Source organism: Nicotiana tabacum, chromosome 22, assembly GCF_000715075.1.
Source record: "Nicotiana tabacum cultivar K326 chromosome 22, ASM71507v2, whole genome shotgun sequence".
In the NCBI taxonomy this organism is placed as follows: Eukaryota; Viridiplantae; Streptophyta; class Magnoliopsida; order Solanales; family Solanaceae; genus Nicotiana; species Nicotiana tabacum.
The window spans coordinates 58,470,151-58,482,415 of record NC_134101.1 but is presented as its reverse complement, the minus strand read 5'-3'; the positions used below and the strand labels follow the sequence as shown (position 1 = coordinate 58,482,415).

At 40.3% G+C, this 12,265-nt stretch overlaps 1 protein-coding gene across 1 annotated transcript; it reads right to left on the bottom strand.

Annotated features, from left to right (window-relative positions):
- Nucleotides 1-6,770: 6,770 nt before the first annotated feature.
- LOC107811373 (uncharacterized) lies at nucleotides 6,771-8,761 on the bottom strand. Its single transcript, XM_016636285.2, has 4 exons — nucleotides 8,341-8,761; nucleotides 7,653-7,864; nucleotides 7,296-7,557; nucleotides 6,771-7,195 (listed from the first exon to the last, which is right to left on the bottom strand). Exons 1-4 carry the CDS (start codon nucleotides 8,611-8,613, stop codon nucleotides 6,869-6,871), a joined length of 1,074 nt encoding a protein of 357 aa, XP_016491771.2. The 5' UTR covers nucleotides 8,614-8,761; the 3' UTR covers nucleotides 6,771-6,868.
- Nucleotides 8,762-12,265: the final 3,504 nt, after the last annotated feature.

Below are 12,265 nucleotides of genomic sequence, written 5' to 3'. Positions count from 1 at the left end.
CAAGCCCGCTCTGCAGCACCCGAAGTCTTCCTTTTTCTTTTACTTTCTGTCTATTTCACTTCAGACAATAGTGTAGTATTTTTGTATATTCTACTACTAGCTCATACACTTATGACACCAGGTCTTGGAAATTATGCTAGTAGACACATGATAAATTTTTGTATATATTCTCATCTCATTTTCTCTTAAAATTATTTATCTCCCATTTTATTTAAACTTTTACTTCATATTTTTGCCCTAATTAAAAATCAGCTATTTTTAAAATGTTAAAAGAAACAATCACATGGTTTGTTCACTGTTGGCTTGCCTAGCGGTAACGTTGGGCGCCATCATGAGCTATAGGAGAAATTAGGCTGTGACAACATGGTATCAGAGCACTAGGTTCACGTAGGTCTCACAAGTTATGAGCAGGCCTAATAGAGTCTTGCGGATCGATGTGGAGATGTCTGTACTTATCTTCGAGAGGCTATAAGGTGTTAGGAAACTACTCTTTCTTCATCTCCTATCGTGCACTTGATGTTATACTAAGTATCTTTCTCTTATTCTCTCACAGATGGTGAGAACGCGCACTGCGGATGTTCCAGACCCAAGAGGAGCTTCTCCCTCTATTGTTAGAGGGCGAGCCAAAGGTCGGGGGAGGGCACCGGCCCGAGGTATGGGATGAGGACTTCCCATAGTTGCCCCAGCCATGACACCAGCGGATCCGGTAGAGGATCCCATTATTGAGGAGCAGGGCAAGGTGCCTGCAGCAGAGCCAGCCCCGGTAGATTTCATGTCAGCACCGGGCTTTCAGGAGGTCATGGGCCGTATGCTACGGTTCATGGATACTATGACCCAGATCGGTTTATTTCCAACAGACCTAGTCATATCCCAAGAAGGAGGGGGAGCACAGACCCCTACTGCTCAGGCTCATGGGCATGCAGCTATAGTGCATCAGACTCCGGGTACAGCGGACGGGCCCTAGCCAGTTGCAGCAGCGGCACCTGAGTCTAGGCCAGCTGCGGTTGGCGAGCCGCAAAAGCTATTGGATATATGGACTAGGCTACACCCTCCTGTCTTCGAAGGTGAGCAACATGAGGATCCTCAAGACTTCATTGATCGGTGTAGGGACAGACTGCACAACATGAGGATATTAGAGACCCACGGGGTGGATTTTACTACTTTCCAGCTGGAGGGTAGAACCAGTAGATGGTGGCAGTCTCATCTTCTTAACATACCAGCATGTTCTTCTCCCTTGACTTGGGATCAGTTTACACGCCTTTTCTTGGATAAGTATATTCCACCCTCCTAGAGGGAAGAGTTGCGGTTTCAATTTGAGCAGCTCCAGCAGGGTCAGATGTCAGTGACCGATTATGAGGTAAGATTCTCTGATTTGTCTCGTCGTGCACTTATGATACTTCCTACTGAGGCAGAGAGAGTACCGAGGTTTATTACAGGGTCCGGTATTCAAGCCACTATGGCCCGAGAGGTTGAGATGGGGACTTCTTACCAGTTGGTTGTGGAGATAGCTCGGAGGATTGAGGGTTATCGTCAGTGGGGCAGAGACCAGATGCCGCAGGATAAGTGGTTTCGTTATTCTGGAGGGTTCAGTGGTGCTCCGTCTGGGGGAAGGGGTCAGTTCGGGAGAGATCAGCCTAGCAGGCCCACATATCCAGCACTGCCGCCTCTTTGGGGTGCTCTAGTTCGACCTTATTTCAGCACCATGCCAGAGAGTTCCTATCTCCCACCAGCTATTCAGGGTTTCTCCGGTGGGTATTCAGGCCATCAGGGTCAGACTTCAGGTCAGCAGTCCTTCGTACCGAGAGGTTGTTTTGAGTGCGGGAATTTCAACCACGTGCGGAGGTTCTGACCCAGGCTTCGAGGCAAGGCAGTATGATTACAGCACCAGTAGCCGCACCAGCCGTCCGGCCACCTAGAGGCAGAGGGAAGGTGGGTAGGGGCCATCCTAGAGGTGGAGGCCAGTCAGGTGGCGCTCCAGCTAGATCTATATGCTTTCCCGGCCAGACCAGATGTAGTCGCCTCAGATGCCGTGATCACAAGTATTATTTCTGTCTGTAGTAGGGATGCTTCGATATTATTTGATCCAGGGTCTACCTATTCATATGTGTCATCTCTATTTGCTCATTTCCTGGATGTTCCTCGTGAGTCCTTGGGTACTCTTGTTTATGTGTCCAGTCCAGTGGGCGATTCTGTTATTGTGGATTGGGTCTATCGGTCCTGCATTGTTACATTATGTGGTTATGAGACTAGAGCGGATCTTCTGCTGCTTGATATGACCGATTTTGAGGTCATCCTAGGCATGGACTGGTTATCTCCATATCATGCCATCCTTGATTGCCATGCAAAGACGGTTACCTTGGCGATACCAGAGTTGCCTAGATTGGAGTGGAAGGGTTCATCTGTCAGCACACCTAGTCAGATCATCTCTTTTATGAAGGCTCAACACATGGTCGAGAAGGGTTATTTGGCTTATCTAGCTTATGTTCGGGATATCACCGTAAAGACTCCGGCGATCGATTTAGTACCCGTAGTCCGGGAGTTCTCCGATGTGTTTCCTTATGATCTTCCAGGCATGCCACTATATCGTAATATTGATTTGTGCATTGATTTGGCTTCAGGTACCCAGCCTATATCTATCCCGTCGTACCGTATGGCTCCAAAAGAGTTGAAGAAGTTGAAGGAACAACTTGAGGAGTTGCTAGCAAAGGGGTTCGTCCAGCCGAGTGTATCACTTTGGAGTGCACCAGTGTTATTTGTGAAGAAAAAGATGGGACTATGCGGATGTGCATTGATTACCGCTAGTTGAACAAAGTCACCATTAAGAACAAGTATCCGTTGCCGCGTATTGATGATTTATTTAACCATTTGCAGGGTGCTAGAGTGTTCTCTAAGATCGACTTGAGAGCGGGGTACCATCAATTGAAGATTCGGGATTCGGATGTTCAGAAGACCGCTTTCTGGACTAGATATAGCCATTATGAGTTTCTAGTGATGTCCTTCAGTTTGACTAACGCCCCAACAACGTTTATGGATTTGATGAACAGGGTGTTCAGGCCATATATTGATTCATTCGTCATTGTCTTCATTGATGAAATTTTTATCTACTCGCGCAGCATGGAGGAGCACGAGTAGCATTTGAGAGTGGTGCTTCAGACCTTGCGGGAACATAAGTTATATGCTAAGTTCTCCAATTGTAAGTTTTGGCTAGATTCTGTAGCATTCTTGGGGCATGTTGTATTAGGCGAGGGTATTAAGATGGATCCCAAGAAGATTGAGGCAGTTCAGAGTTGGCCTCGTCCTACTGCGACGACTAAGATTAGGAGCTTCTTGGGGTTAGCAGGTTATTATCGCCGGTTTATGTAGGGCTTCTCATCCATTGCAACACCTTTGACTAGATTGACTCAGAAGGGTGCTCTGTTCCATTGGTCCAACGATTATGAGGCGAGCTTTCAGAAGCTCAAGACAGCTTTGACTACGGCACCGGTTCTAGTATTGCCTTCCGGTTCGGGGATGTATACTGTGTATTGCGACGCTTCACGCATTGGTTTGGGTTGTGTATTGATGCAGGAGTGGCGAGTTATTGCATATGTTTCACGTCAACTGAAGCCCCATGAAAAGAATTATCCTGTACATGATTTGGAGTTGGCCGCTATTGTTCATGCTCTTAAGATCTGGAGGCATTATCTTTATGGGGTGTCCTGTGAGGTTTACACCGATCATCGTAGCTTGCAGCATTTGTTCAAGCAGAGGGATCTCAATTTGAGGCAGCGCAGGTGGCTTGAGTTACTGAAGGATTATGATAGAACAATTCTTTATCATCTGGGCAAGGCGAACGTAGTTGCGGATGCCTTGAGCAGGAAACCGGAGAGTATGGGTAGCTTGGCATTCATTTCAGCAGAAGAGAGGCCCTTAACTTTGGACATTCAGTCCTTGGCTAACATACTTGTGAGGTTGGATATTTCAGAGCCCAGCCGAGTTCTTGCATGCGTTGTTGCCCAGTCTTCATTATTGGAATAGATTAGGGCTCGACAGTTTGATGATCCACACTTATTGGTTCTCAAAGATACGGTACTACAGGGTGGTTCCAAGGAGGTTACTATCGGCGAGGATAGTGTTCTGCGACTCGAGGGTCGCCTATGTGTTCCTAATGTCGATGGTTTGAGGGAGGGAATTCTAGAGGAGGCACATAGTTCTCGGTATTCTATTCATCCAGGTACTACGAAGATGTATCACGACCTGAGGCAACATTATTGGTGGCGGCGGATGAAGAAGGACATAGTTGAGTATGTTGCGAGGTGTCTAAATTGCCAGCAGGTTAAGTGTGAGCACCAGAGGCCAGGTGGCCTACTCGAGCAGATGACTATACTTGAGTGGAAATGGGAGCGCATTACTATGGACTTCGTAGTTGGGTTATCACGGACCTTGCGGAATTTTTATGCGGTTTAGGTCATTGTCGACAGGTTGACCAAGTTGGCACACTTCATTCAGGTGGCTACCACGTATACTTCAGAGTGGTTGGACCAGATTTATATTCAGGAGATAGTTCGGTTGCATGGTGTGCCTGTTTCCATCATATCAGATAGAAGTCCTCAGTTCACTACGCATTTCTGGAGAGCAATACAGAGTGAGTTGGGGACCTGGGTAGAGCTCAGCACAGCCTTTCATCATCGGACCGACGGGCAGTCGAAGCGGACAGTTCAGATCTTGGAAGACATGCTCATAGCGTGTGTGATTGACTTTGGAGGGCAGTGGGATAGATTCTTGCCCTTGGCCGAGTTTGCTTACAACAACAGTTATCAGTTTAGCATCGAGATGCCGCCATTTGAGGCATTATATGGTCGGTGATGTTGTTCTCCCATCAGATGGTTTGATCCCGACGAGGCTAAGTTATATGGTACTGATTTGGTGAACGATGCCTTGAAAAAGGTAAAGTTGATTTAAGAGAAACTTCGCACAGCACAATCCACACAGAAGAGTTATACGGATCAGAAGGAGCGTGATTTATCATTTATGGTGGGCGAGAAGGTTCTCTTGAAAGTCTCGCCGATTAAGGGGATCATGAGGTTCAGGAAGAAGGGCAAGTAGGCAAAAATTGACGTAAAATATTCTTTGTGTGACCGTGGAGTAGGCAAAAATTGACGTAAATCTTGTCTGTTTTGCGAGTTTTTATTATTTTTCTCTTGAAATTATTATATCCTTCATTTAGTCCGACACACTTCCAAACACGCTGCTCTAGCCCTCAAATCACGAAGAACAATCAAAGAGAAGGATTAAGGAAACAAATAGAATTGTATAGAAACACGATGCTTTAGCCCTCAAATCACGAAGAACAATCAAAGAGAAGGATCAAGGAAACAAAAAAAATTATACTCACAATTGATTAATTAATTTTTTTTAAAGCATTTTATCTTGAGAAAGGGAGAAGATTATGAAAGTTAAGTCGTGCAGTTAAATTTAAAGTCAAGGAAAAATAGTATTTAAGCAAATTTCACCTTGTTTAGTTGGAGATTAGACACAATACTCCTATCAATTATATAAAGTAGGATACATAATTATCATGGTAATTATCCCTGGAATATTTACCATTGAAGTATTCTCTGAAAGTGTATCGTACTTAGATAAGTACAAATTATTATTTTGTCAATCTGATAGCTCGAGGGATAACTAGAGCATAAGCTCTTTCCTGGAAGGGACATGAACCTCCATTGACCATCTTTTGTACGTTCAAAGTAACCTAATAGATTTACACTATCATTACATAAAACTTCAACTCTATCAAAAATAACAAAAGTTAACTTTTAGTTTGCAACAAAATGAACTTTCCAAGTTGAGTTGCCCAACATTCATACTTCATACCTTTCGATTTGGAACCTAATTACCTTTCTCTTTGCTTGTGAGGTGTTTCCCCTTCCCAATATCTATAAGTGGCAACTTTTACTGTTCAAGATAAATTTCTTCTCTTGGCTAGTACTAGCTGATTCTTTAATCGTTAGAACATGAAATTGAGAGAAGTAGCTCATATAGTTTGCATGACTTTATGTTTTAAGGCACATAACATGTTTAAGGCAGGCATTCTTTGCCGGGCAGAGAAGTTAGTGTAATTTAATTTATAGCCTTTTCTTTTCGTAGGGAATTTGTTTTGTCAGAAAAGGAAATCCTTACTCTGTGACATGTCTGTTTCCCAAATGATGGAAATTTCCCACGATATAAAAAATGGCAATCAGGAATGAAGATTCCTATGTGCAATCAAGTTCGTCTTGTGTCTTAATTCTTCTAGAATAAATAAATACAAAAACATTAAACTGTCTAACATTGTACACTAGTAATCTTCATGCTGGAATTTGAAACACCATCTGTCTGCAATCCCAGAAAAGGGGAAAAGAAGGGAAAAAAGACAAAAGAAAACTTTGAAACACACCCCAAACTACAAACAACAGTAGGCAGTTTGTTGTTTGAAGTCAAAACAAACATAACTAAGCAGCAGCCAACTTGATGAATTTGAAACAGCAGATCTACAAGACTCAATCAATTTAGCTTCTTTTTCAGTTTAAAAAGAGGGGTGGAAGGGAGATTTAGACAGGTTTCGATCATTTCTTTGACAAGATTTTCAATGAAAGCTGAGAATGGCCCTAACATAGTCCTAATAGCAAGTCTTGTCGCCTTAAGATATCCTTCCCTCCTCCTCCTCCTCCTCCTCCCTCCTTTTTGTGTTTTAATATCTATATCTAGTATGGTTGAGATGCCTCACACTTTATTTCTTTCTGGGAAAGTTTATGGAGACAATGCAAATCAATCACACTTGTATTAATTTCAAGAAATCAATCTACTTACAGGGGCACTGTGTGAGTGCAAAGACGAATAAATACTTTTAGTTTTCTAACTTTGGCCTGTATAGTGGAGGATCTTCCCCAAGCACAAGCGATTTCAAGACAGCTTCACACACTGCCCTGTCATACACAAGCAAGTGACCACCATCAGGAACTTCATGATACCGAATCCAGGGGAGCCTTTGTGAGACATGTCTTTGTAATTGAACAGGCACAACTTTGTCTTCGTGGCCTTGCCAGATGTGAACTGAGCTTTCATTTTGTGGGTACGGGTTACTCAGCTCCAATGGATTAAAATCCCATTTTCCAAAAGCCACAATGCAGTCACTACAAAGGGAGTCGAATACACTTCGGTCCTTTAGGCCATCCTGTTAAAGAAAGTAAAAGCATCTGTTAAAATTTTCAATCTTTACACAAAGTGGTCTTTTTTTTTTTTTGGGGGGGGGGGGCTCAATGGCAGAATGTTACCTGAGTGAACAATTGATATCCTGGTGTATTCTTCAAGGCATCCAAATCTTTGTCACAGAAAAATTGAGGGTTTCCATCAAGTACAGAAGCTGATGGGAAAAGTTTTTGAGTCAACCACCAATGTAATAGCCCCCGAGCATAACGTGTGATCCAAATTACCCACCGGCAGAGTTGTTTCCTGTAATCATCCTTTGTCAGATCCTTAGGCAGTGTCCGCCATTTATAATTGACAAAGGGAACAACTAGAGCCACACCTGCAAGCCTGCAATGCATTATATTCATAAAAGTAAAATCTAATAGGCCTAAACTTTAACTAGTAAAGCCAGCAAGCTAAAACTGTCAAGTTAGTTCTGTTACCTTGCAGGAATGTGCTTGATACAACTCCAAGCCGGGTAACATCCCAACGACACGCCTATTATGTAGAATCTGGATCCTAATTGCAACAGATCAGCTAGCTCTTCAATATCAGATGACTCACTTTTAAGCGACCTTTTTGGATTAATCGAACTCTCTCCATATCCAGCTCTATCGTAGATCAAAAGGTATATCCCCAATTCATCCAGGAGTTCCTGGGAACTAGAGCACTATTAGATCATTCTAAACTAGACATTATTTGCATGATATTCAAGAATAACACCTCTTTAGCACAAAAGAAAGCACTTTCCAGCTCCATCCAATAAATTCTTACCTAAAGAAAAGGATCTAAAAATGATAAACCACAAAACAGAAGGGAATTTCAATAACTTATTTTGGCTTGAAGTCAATTCAATTATCAGTGGAAACAGTAGTTCTAACTGGGCAATGTCAAGTTTAATTGTTCTTGAAAAAGAAAAAAGCATTTATGGATCTATTTATTTCAACACTTTCTCCTCAAATATGTGCTATTGACACTCAATTATCAATTCTCTAGCAGTTTGATGATAAAGAATTCACTTCCAAACAGTGGGAAGTGAGGTTCAAAATCAAGAAACTATGGTAAATAAAGACATCAGAAACTTCAAAGATATAAATCAAAAAGATAGAAAGAGAAACAGAATGAGCATACATCAGAAGCCATAAAGCTCATTTCTTTGGAGCTGCCAAAGCCATGAACAATAATAATTCTGTATCTGGAAATGTTCTTGGGCACTCCTCTTTCCCTGTAAGCCAAGTATCTGCCATCACCAAGTTTGACTCTAGGTGAAGTGACAACAACAGATTCATCTACAAGTGGCTTTGATTCAGTTTTCTCAAGAGAAGGAGAAGGAGATGGTTCTGTGGGCTGACCAGCACATCCCAGACAACCCATCATCATTACTACAAGTTTCTTGAAAACCATTAATTTTCTGAAATTGACAAATAACTGGTAAGCAAATTGAAAATTCAGTTTTTGGGTTTGATTTGAGCTTACCAGATACACAAATTCTCTGCAAAAATATCTAAGAATTACTAGCCTTAGATGCTAGGTAGATGAGGGGCATGGGACAATATACCTTTTTCCTCCTTTACCCTTTAACTTGTTTTGACTATTTTAAGATTGCTGTTTGATTTGTTTAATAATCCCTCCGTTTTAATTTATGTGAACCTATTTGATTGAACACGAAATTTAAGAAAAAATAAAAACTTTTAAAATTTGTGGTCCTAAACAATACAAAAAAAAATCCAAAGTATTTGTGTAGTTATAAAACCTTTTCATTAAGGGTAGAATTATAAGTTTAAGTAAAATTATTTTCAAATTTAAAAAGAGATCATTCTTTTTGAAATGGACCAAAAAAAGAAATAGGTTCAATTAAATAAAAAAAATTAAAAAAATGCAACGGAGTTAGTACTATGTATGAGGACTAAAATGGCAGCTTGTCCTATGAGCAAATGGGATTGGCCGGTTGGGTACAAGCAATCCATGTTTGGAAAGAATATTTTTTACTTTGTCCTAATGCATAGTATTTTGCAGGTTTGAACATTGTGGTCAAACTTTGCTTTAGATTTTAAGGTTGCTGATCTCATTTTTATGGTTTTGTATTTCAATGAAGCAGTCTCTCAGTCCTAAAATGTTTTCACACTTTTTCTTTTGGCGACGTAAAATTCGAATTAACTGAATTTGACTGATATTGGAAAAGGTATTATTTTATCATTTTTTATATGAGAAAAGATTATCCGTTATTATTTTATATATAGTTATTACTATACGATTAATTCACGGCAAAAAATACTTATCACTTATTCATACTACACATATTAAATCGGTAAGTGTATGACATCAAATAAGTTTTTATAATTTAATCATAATTAATTAATTAATTTTATACATCTTAACCATATTTTATTTTTTGCTACGTAATCATGATAAGTAATGAAAACTTATGTAATATTGTAGTACTTAAAATTGTTCTGCTTCTCACTGCCAGGGTGCCACTGCCAGCACATGTTGCCAATTTATGACAGGGAATTAATCAGGTATATATTGACACGTGGAATAATGTTACTCTACTTTATCTTAGTGTTTTTGCCCATGTTTACACCAACTTTATTGGGTAGCAATAACCCCTTTCAGTAAGTTTCTTCATTTCAATCAATCCGAAAACCACCATCTTCCTCCATCTTCATCAGCAAATATAAATTATAATTCCATCATATAATTTTTGAAGTTGGAATTTATATGCGTGTACAATTAGTATTTAAGAAAACTTGAAAATTATGTTCATATAATAAAGGAGTTATATACAGTGTCTTTATTCCTAAGTCTACCTGTTCAGAATCCAATTCCCATATCCTCCGTTGTTATTGCCATGTACTCCCAATTCATCTGTGATTTTTCCGAACGTAAGAAAAGCAAAATAAATTAATAATTGACCTTAAATTATTGACTTGATAGTAATTTAACCTCGTTCTCCGATTTCCCTTTCATATGAATTAATGTCATTTTCAACTTAGGTTCAGTTTCTTGGAATCAGCAAAGAAATGGTTTGGACCTGAATGTTTGATGCATTCAGCAAAACCCAATTTCTTGGGATTGGGCCGGAGCCCATGAACCACCCAACACAGCCAGTCTACTCAAATAGTCAACTTATGACATTAACACAGTTTATGAGCTAATTAGTCAGAAATATGTAGGAAAATTCTAATGGATAATTTATTAGAAATCGATGGAGGTTAAAGTTATTATTTGTTTCATACGAAGTATTATACAAGGATTAAAGTGCGCAGAGTCTTATTCTGTAACAGAATACCTTAAAAGAAGTGATCGAAAGTGAAGAACAATAAAATGCCATTTAGCAAAAAACTGTCGGATCTAGCTCGCCAGTGAAGTGGTCCAAACAAAACCAAAATAACTGATTTTGAAAAGAACTCACGTAATTATTATTTATCCGTAAAACGGTACAGTTGAATTTGTTACGTAGTTTATAGACAAACGAATTGATTTGATCCTAAAGTGATAAATAAATTAAATAAAAAGTAAGACTTAATGTTGAAATCGAAAGAAATAACAAGCTTCGTTTTGGGAGCAAGACTTGCGAAGACAGTGACAAGAACAATACTAAACAAAAGACAAAGTTGTATTATTCAGCTTGATAGTAAAATGTAGCATAAGTTTTGCGAGAGATCTCGTGTGTTAAAATGGTTATTGAATTCCCTATTTATAACTATACCTAGGGAACAAGATCCTAGGATCAAGCCTCTTAAATGACAATAATGAGGGTTATTGATGAATATATAACAGCAGGACATGAATGCCAAAATTCTCTGCAACGGCTGCATATTTAATACGGAGGAATATTCTTCATTAAATGTCATATGGTGACAAACATTCATTTGCTTCTGTTGACTGTGTTCCCTTTGGGATCTGCTCGATATCAACCGAAGCTTTTATCCTCGGTCTTGGTTTTTACTCCCATCATCTTCCATCTGCCTCTGATTCCACGTGTCATGTAATCATTTGAGCATTTAATATAAACCAATTTCACCCTATACAGATAATCCCCCTGCTTGCTGGTGGCATACCTTTGTGTCATCGGAAAGTTGGTGAAGATTCCTTTCTTGGCGAAAAATTTTATGAACTCTTCTGAAAAGTTTCTGACGGTTGATAAGACGCATGTCTCCTCATATTTAATACCCCGAACACGTGTTACCCCATGATTTAGCAATATTTTTGTCGGTTCTCGAGGTAATTATGATCACGATTTTAGCCGCATATACCTTTACTTATACGCCTTATTCTTCTTCTTTCACTTTTAACAACTTCATAAGCTTTCTTAACTTCTTTGCACTTAACTCTCTTATGCTTTTATCTCTCTTTGTTCTTCTTCAAAAAACTTTATCAACTCCCTTTCATTATAGCTTCTTTTAAATTTTTCAAGAACTCTAGTCTTCTCTTCGGTGGGGGCCCGAAGAGGAGCAAATATAAAGAGGTTGATGTTGATGTTGATCCTCCCACGGTGAGCACCATCATACCTAAACATCTGAACACTGCCTGAGATTTCGAATCCTCGAACTTGGGTTGTTGGTAGATACCCTTCTTCTATTCTCCCTTCCAGTATTCCTGCTGTGAAGGAAGATTATGTGCCATGCCCTAAATATCATTGCTCCTGATCTGGTGGAATGGGTGACCTTCACTAAGAAGGGTTTTACATATGTTTACACGTATCCCTTCACTTTGGGTCTGTTTTCTTTGAGCGGGGAACTTGACCCCGTGATTTTAGAGTTGTGCCACCGGTACCATGTCTGTTTGGCTCAGGTGGGCCCTTCGGTTTGGCGAACGGTAGCTTGTCTGCGGAGGTTATGCCTGGAAACTAGGGAGCCCCTCAACCTAGCACATATGATGAACCTCTACTCCCCAAAAAATATTCCGTAGGGGAGTAATAAACTTCAGCAAGCGTGGACACCATGCTTTGCTTACCAAACTGGACTATGACAGTGACCGTGGATGGATGGAGCGGTTTGTCGTCATTGCCACCATGGATATCATCCCGACCATAACTCCGTCTTTCCTCAAA

Excerpts from the sequence above, each read along its gene's own strand:
- LOC107811373 (XM_016636285.2), bottom strand. The coding sequence starts at position 8,613 with ATGGTTTTCAAGAAACTTGTAGTAATGATGATGGGTTGTCTGGGATGT. Across the intron at positions 7,865-8,340 it reads TGAGCTTTATGGCTTCTGAT|GAACTCCTGGATGAATTGGG; the intron begins GTATGCTCATTC and ends TCTAGTTCCCAG. Across the intron at positions 7,196-7,295 it reads GATATCAATTGTTCACTCAG|GATGGCCTAAAGGACCGAAG; the intron begins GTAACATTCTGC and ends TTTCTTTAACAG.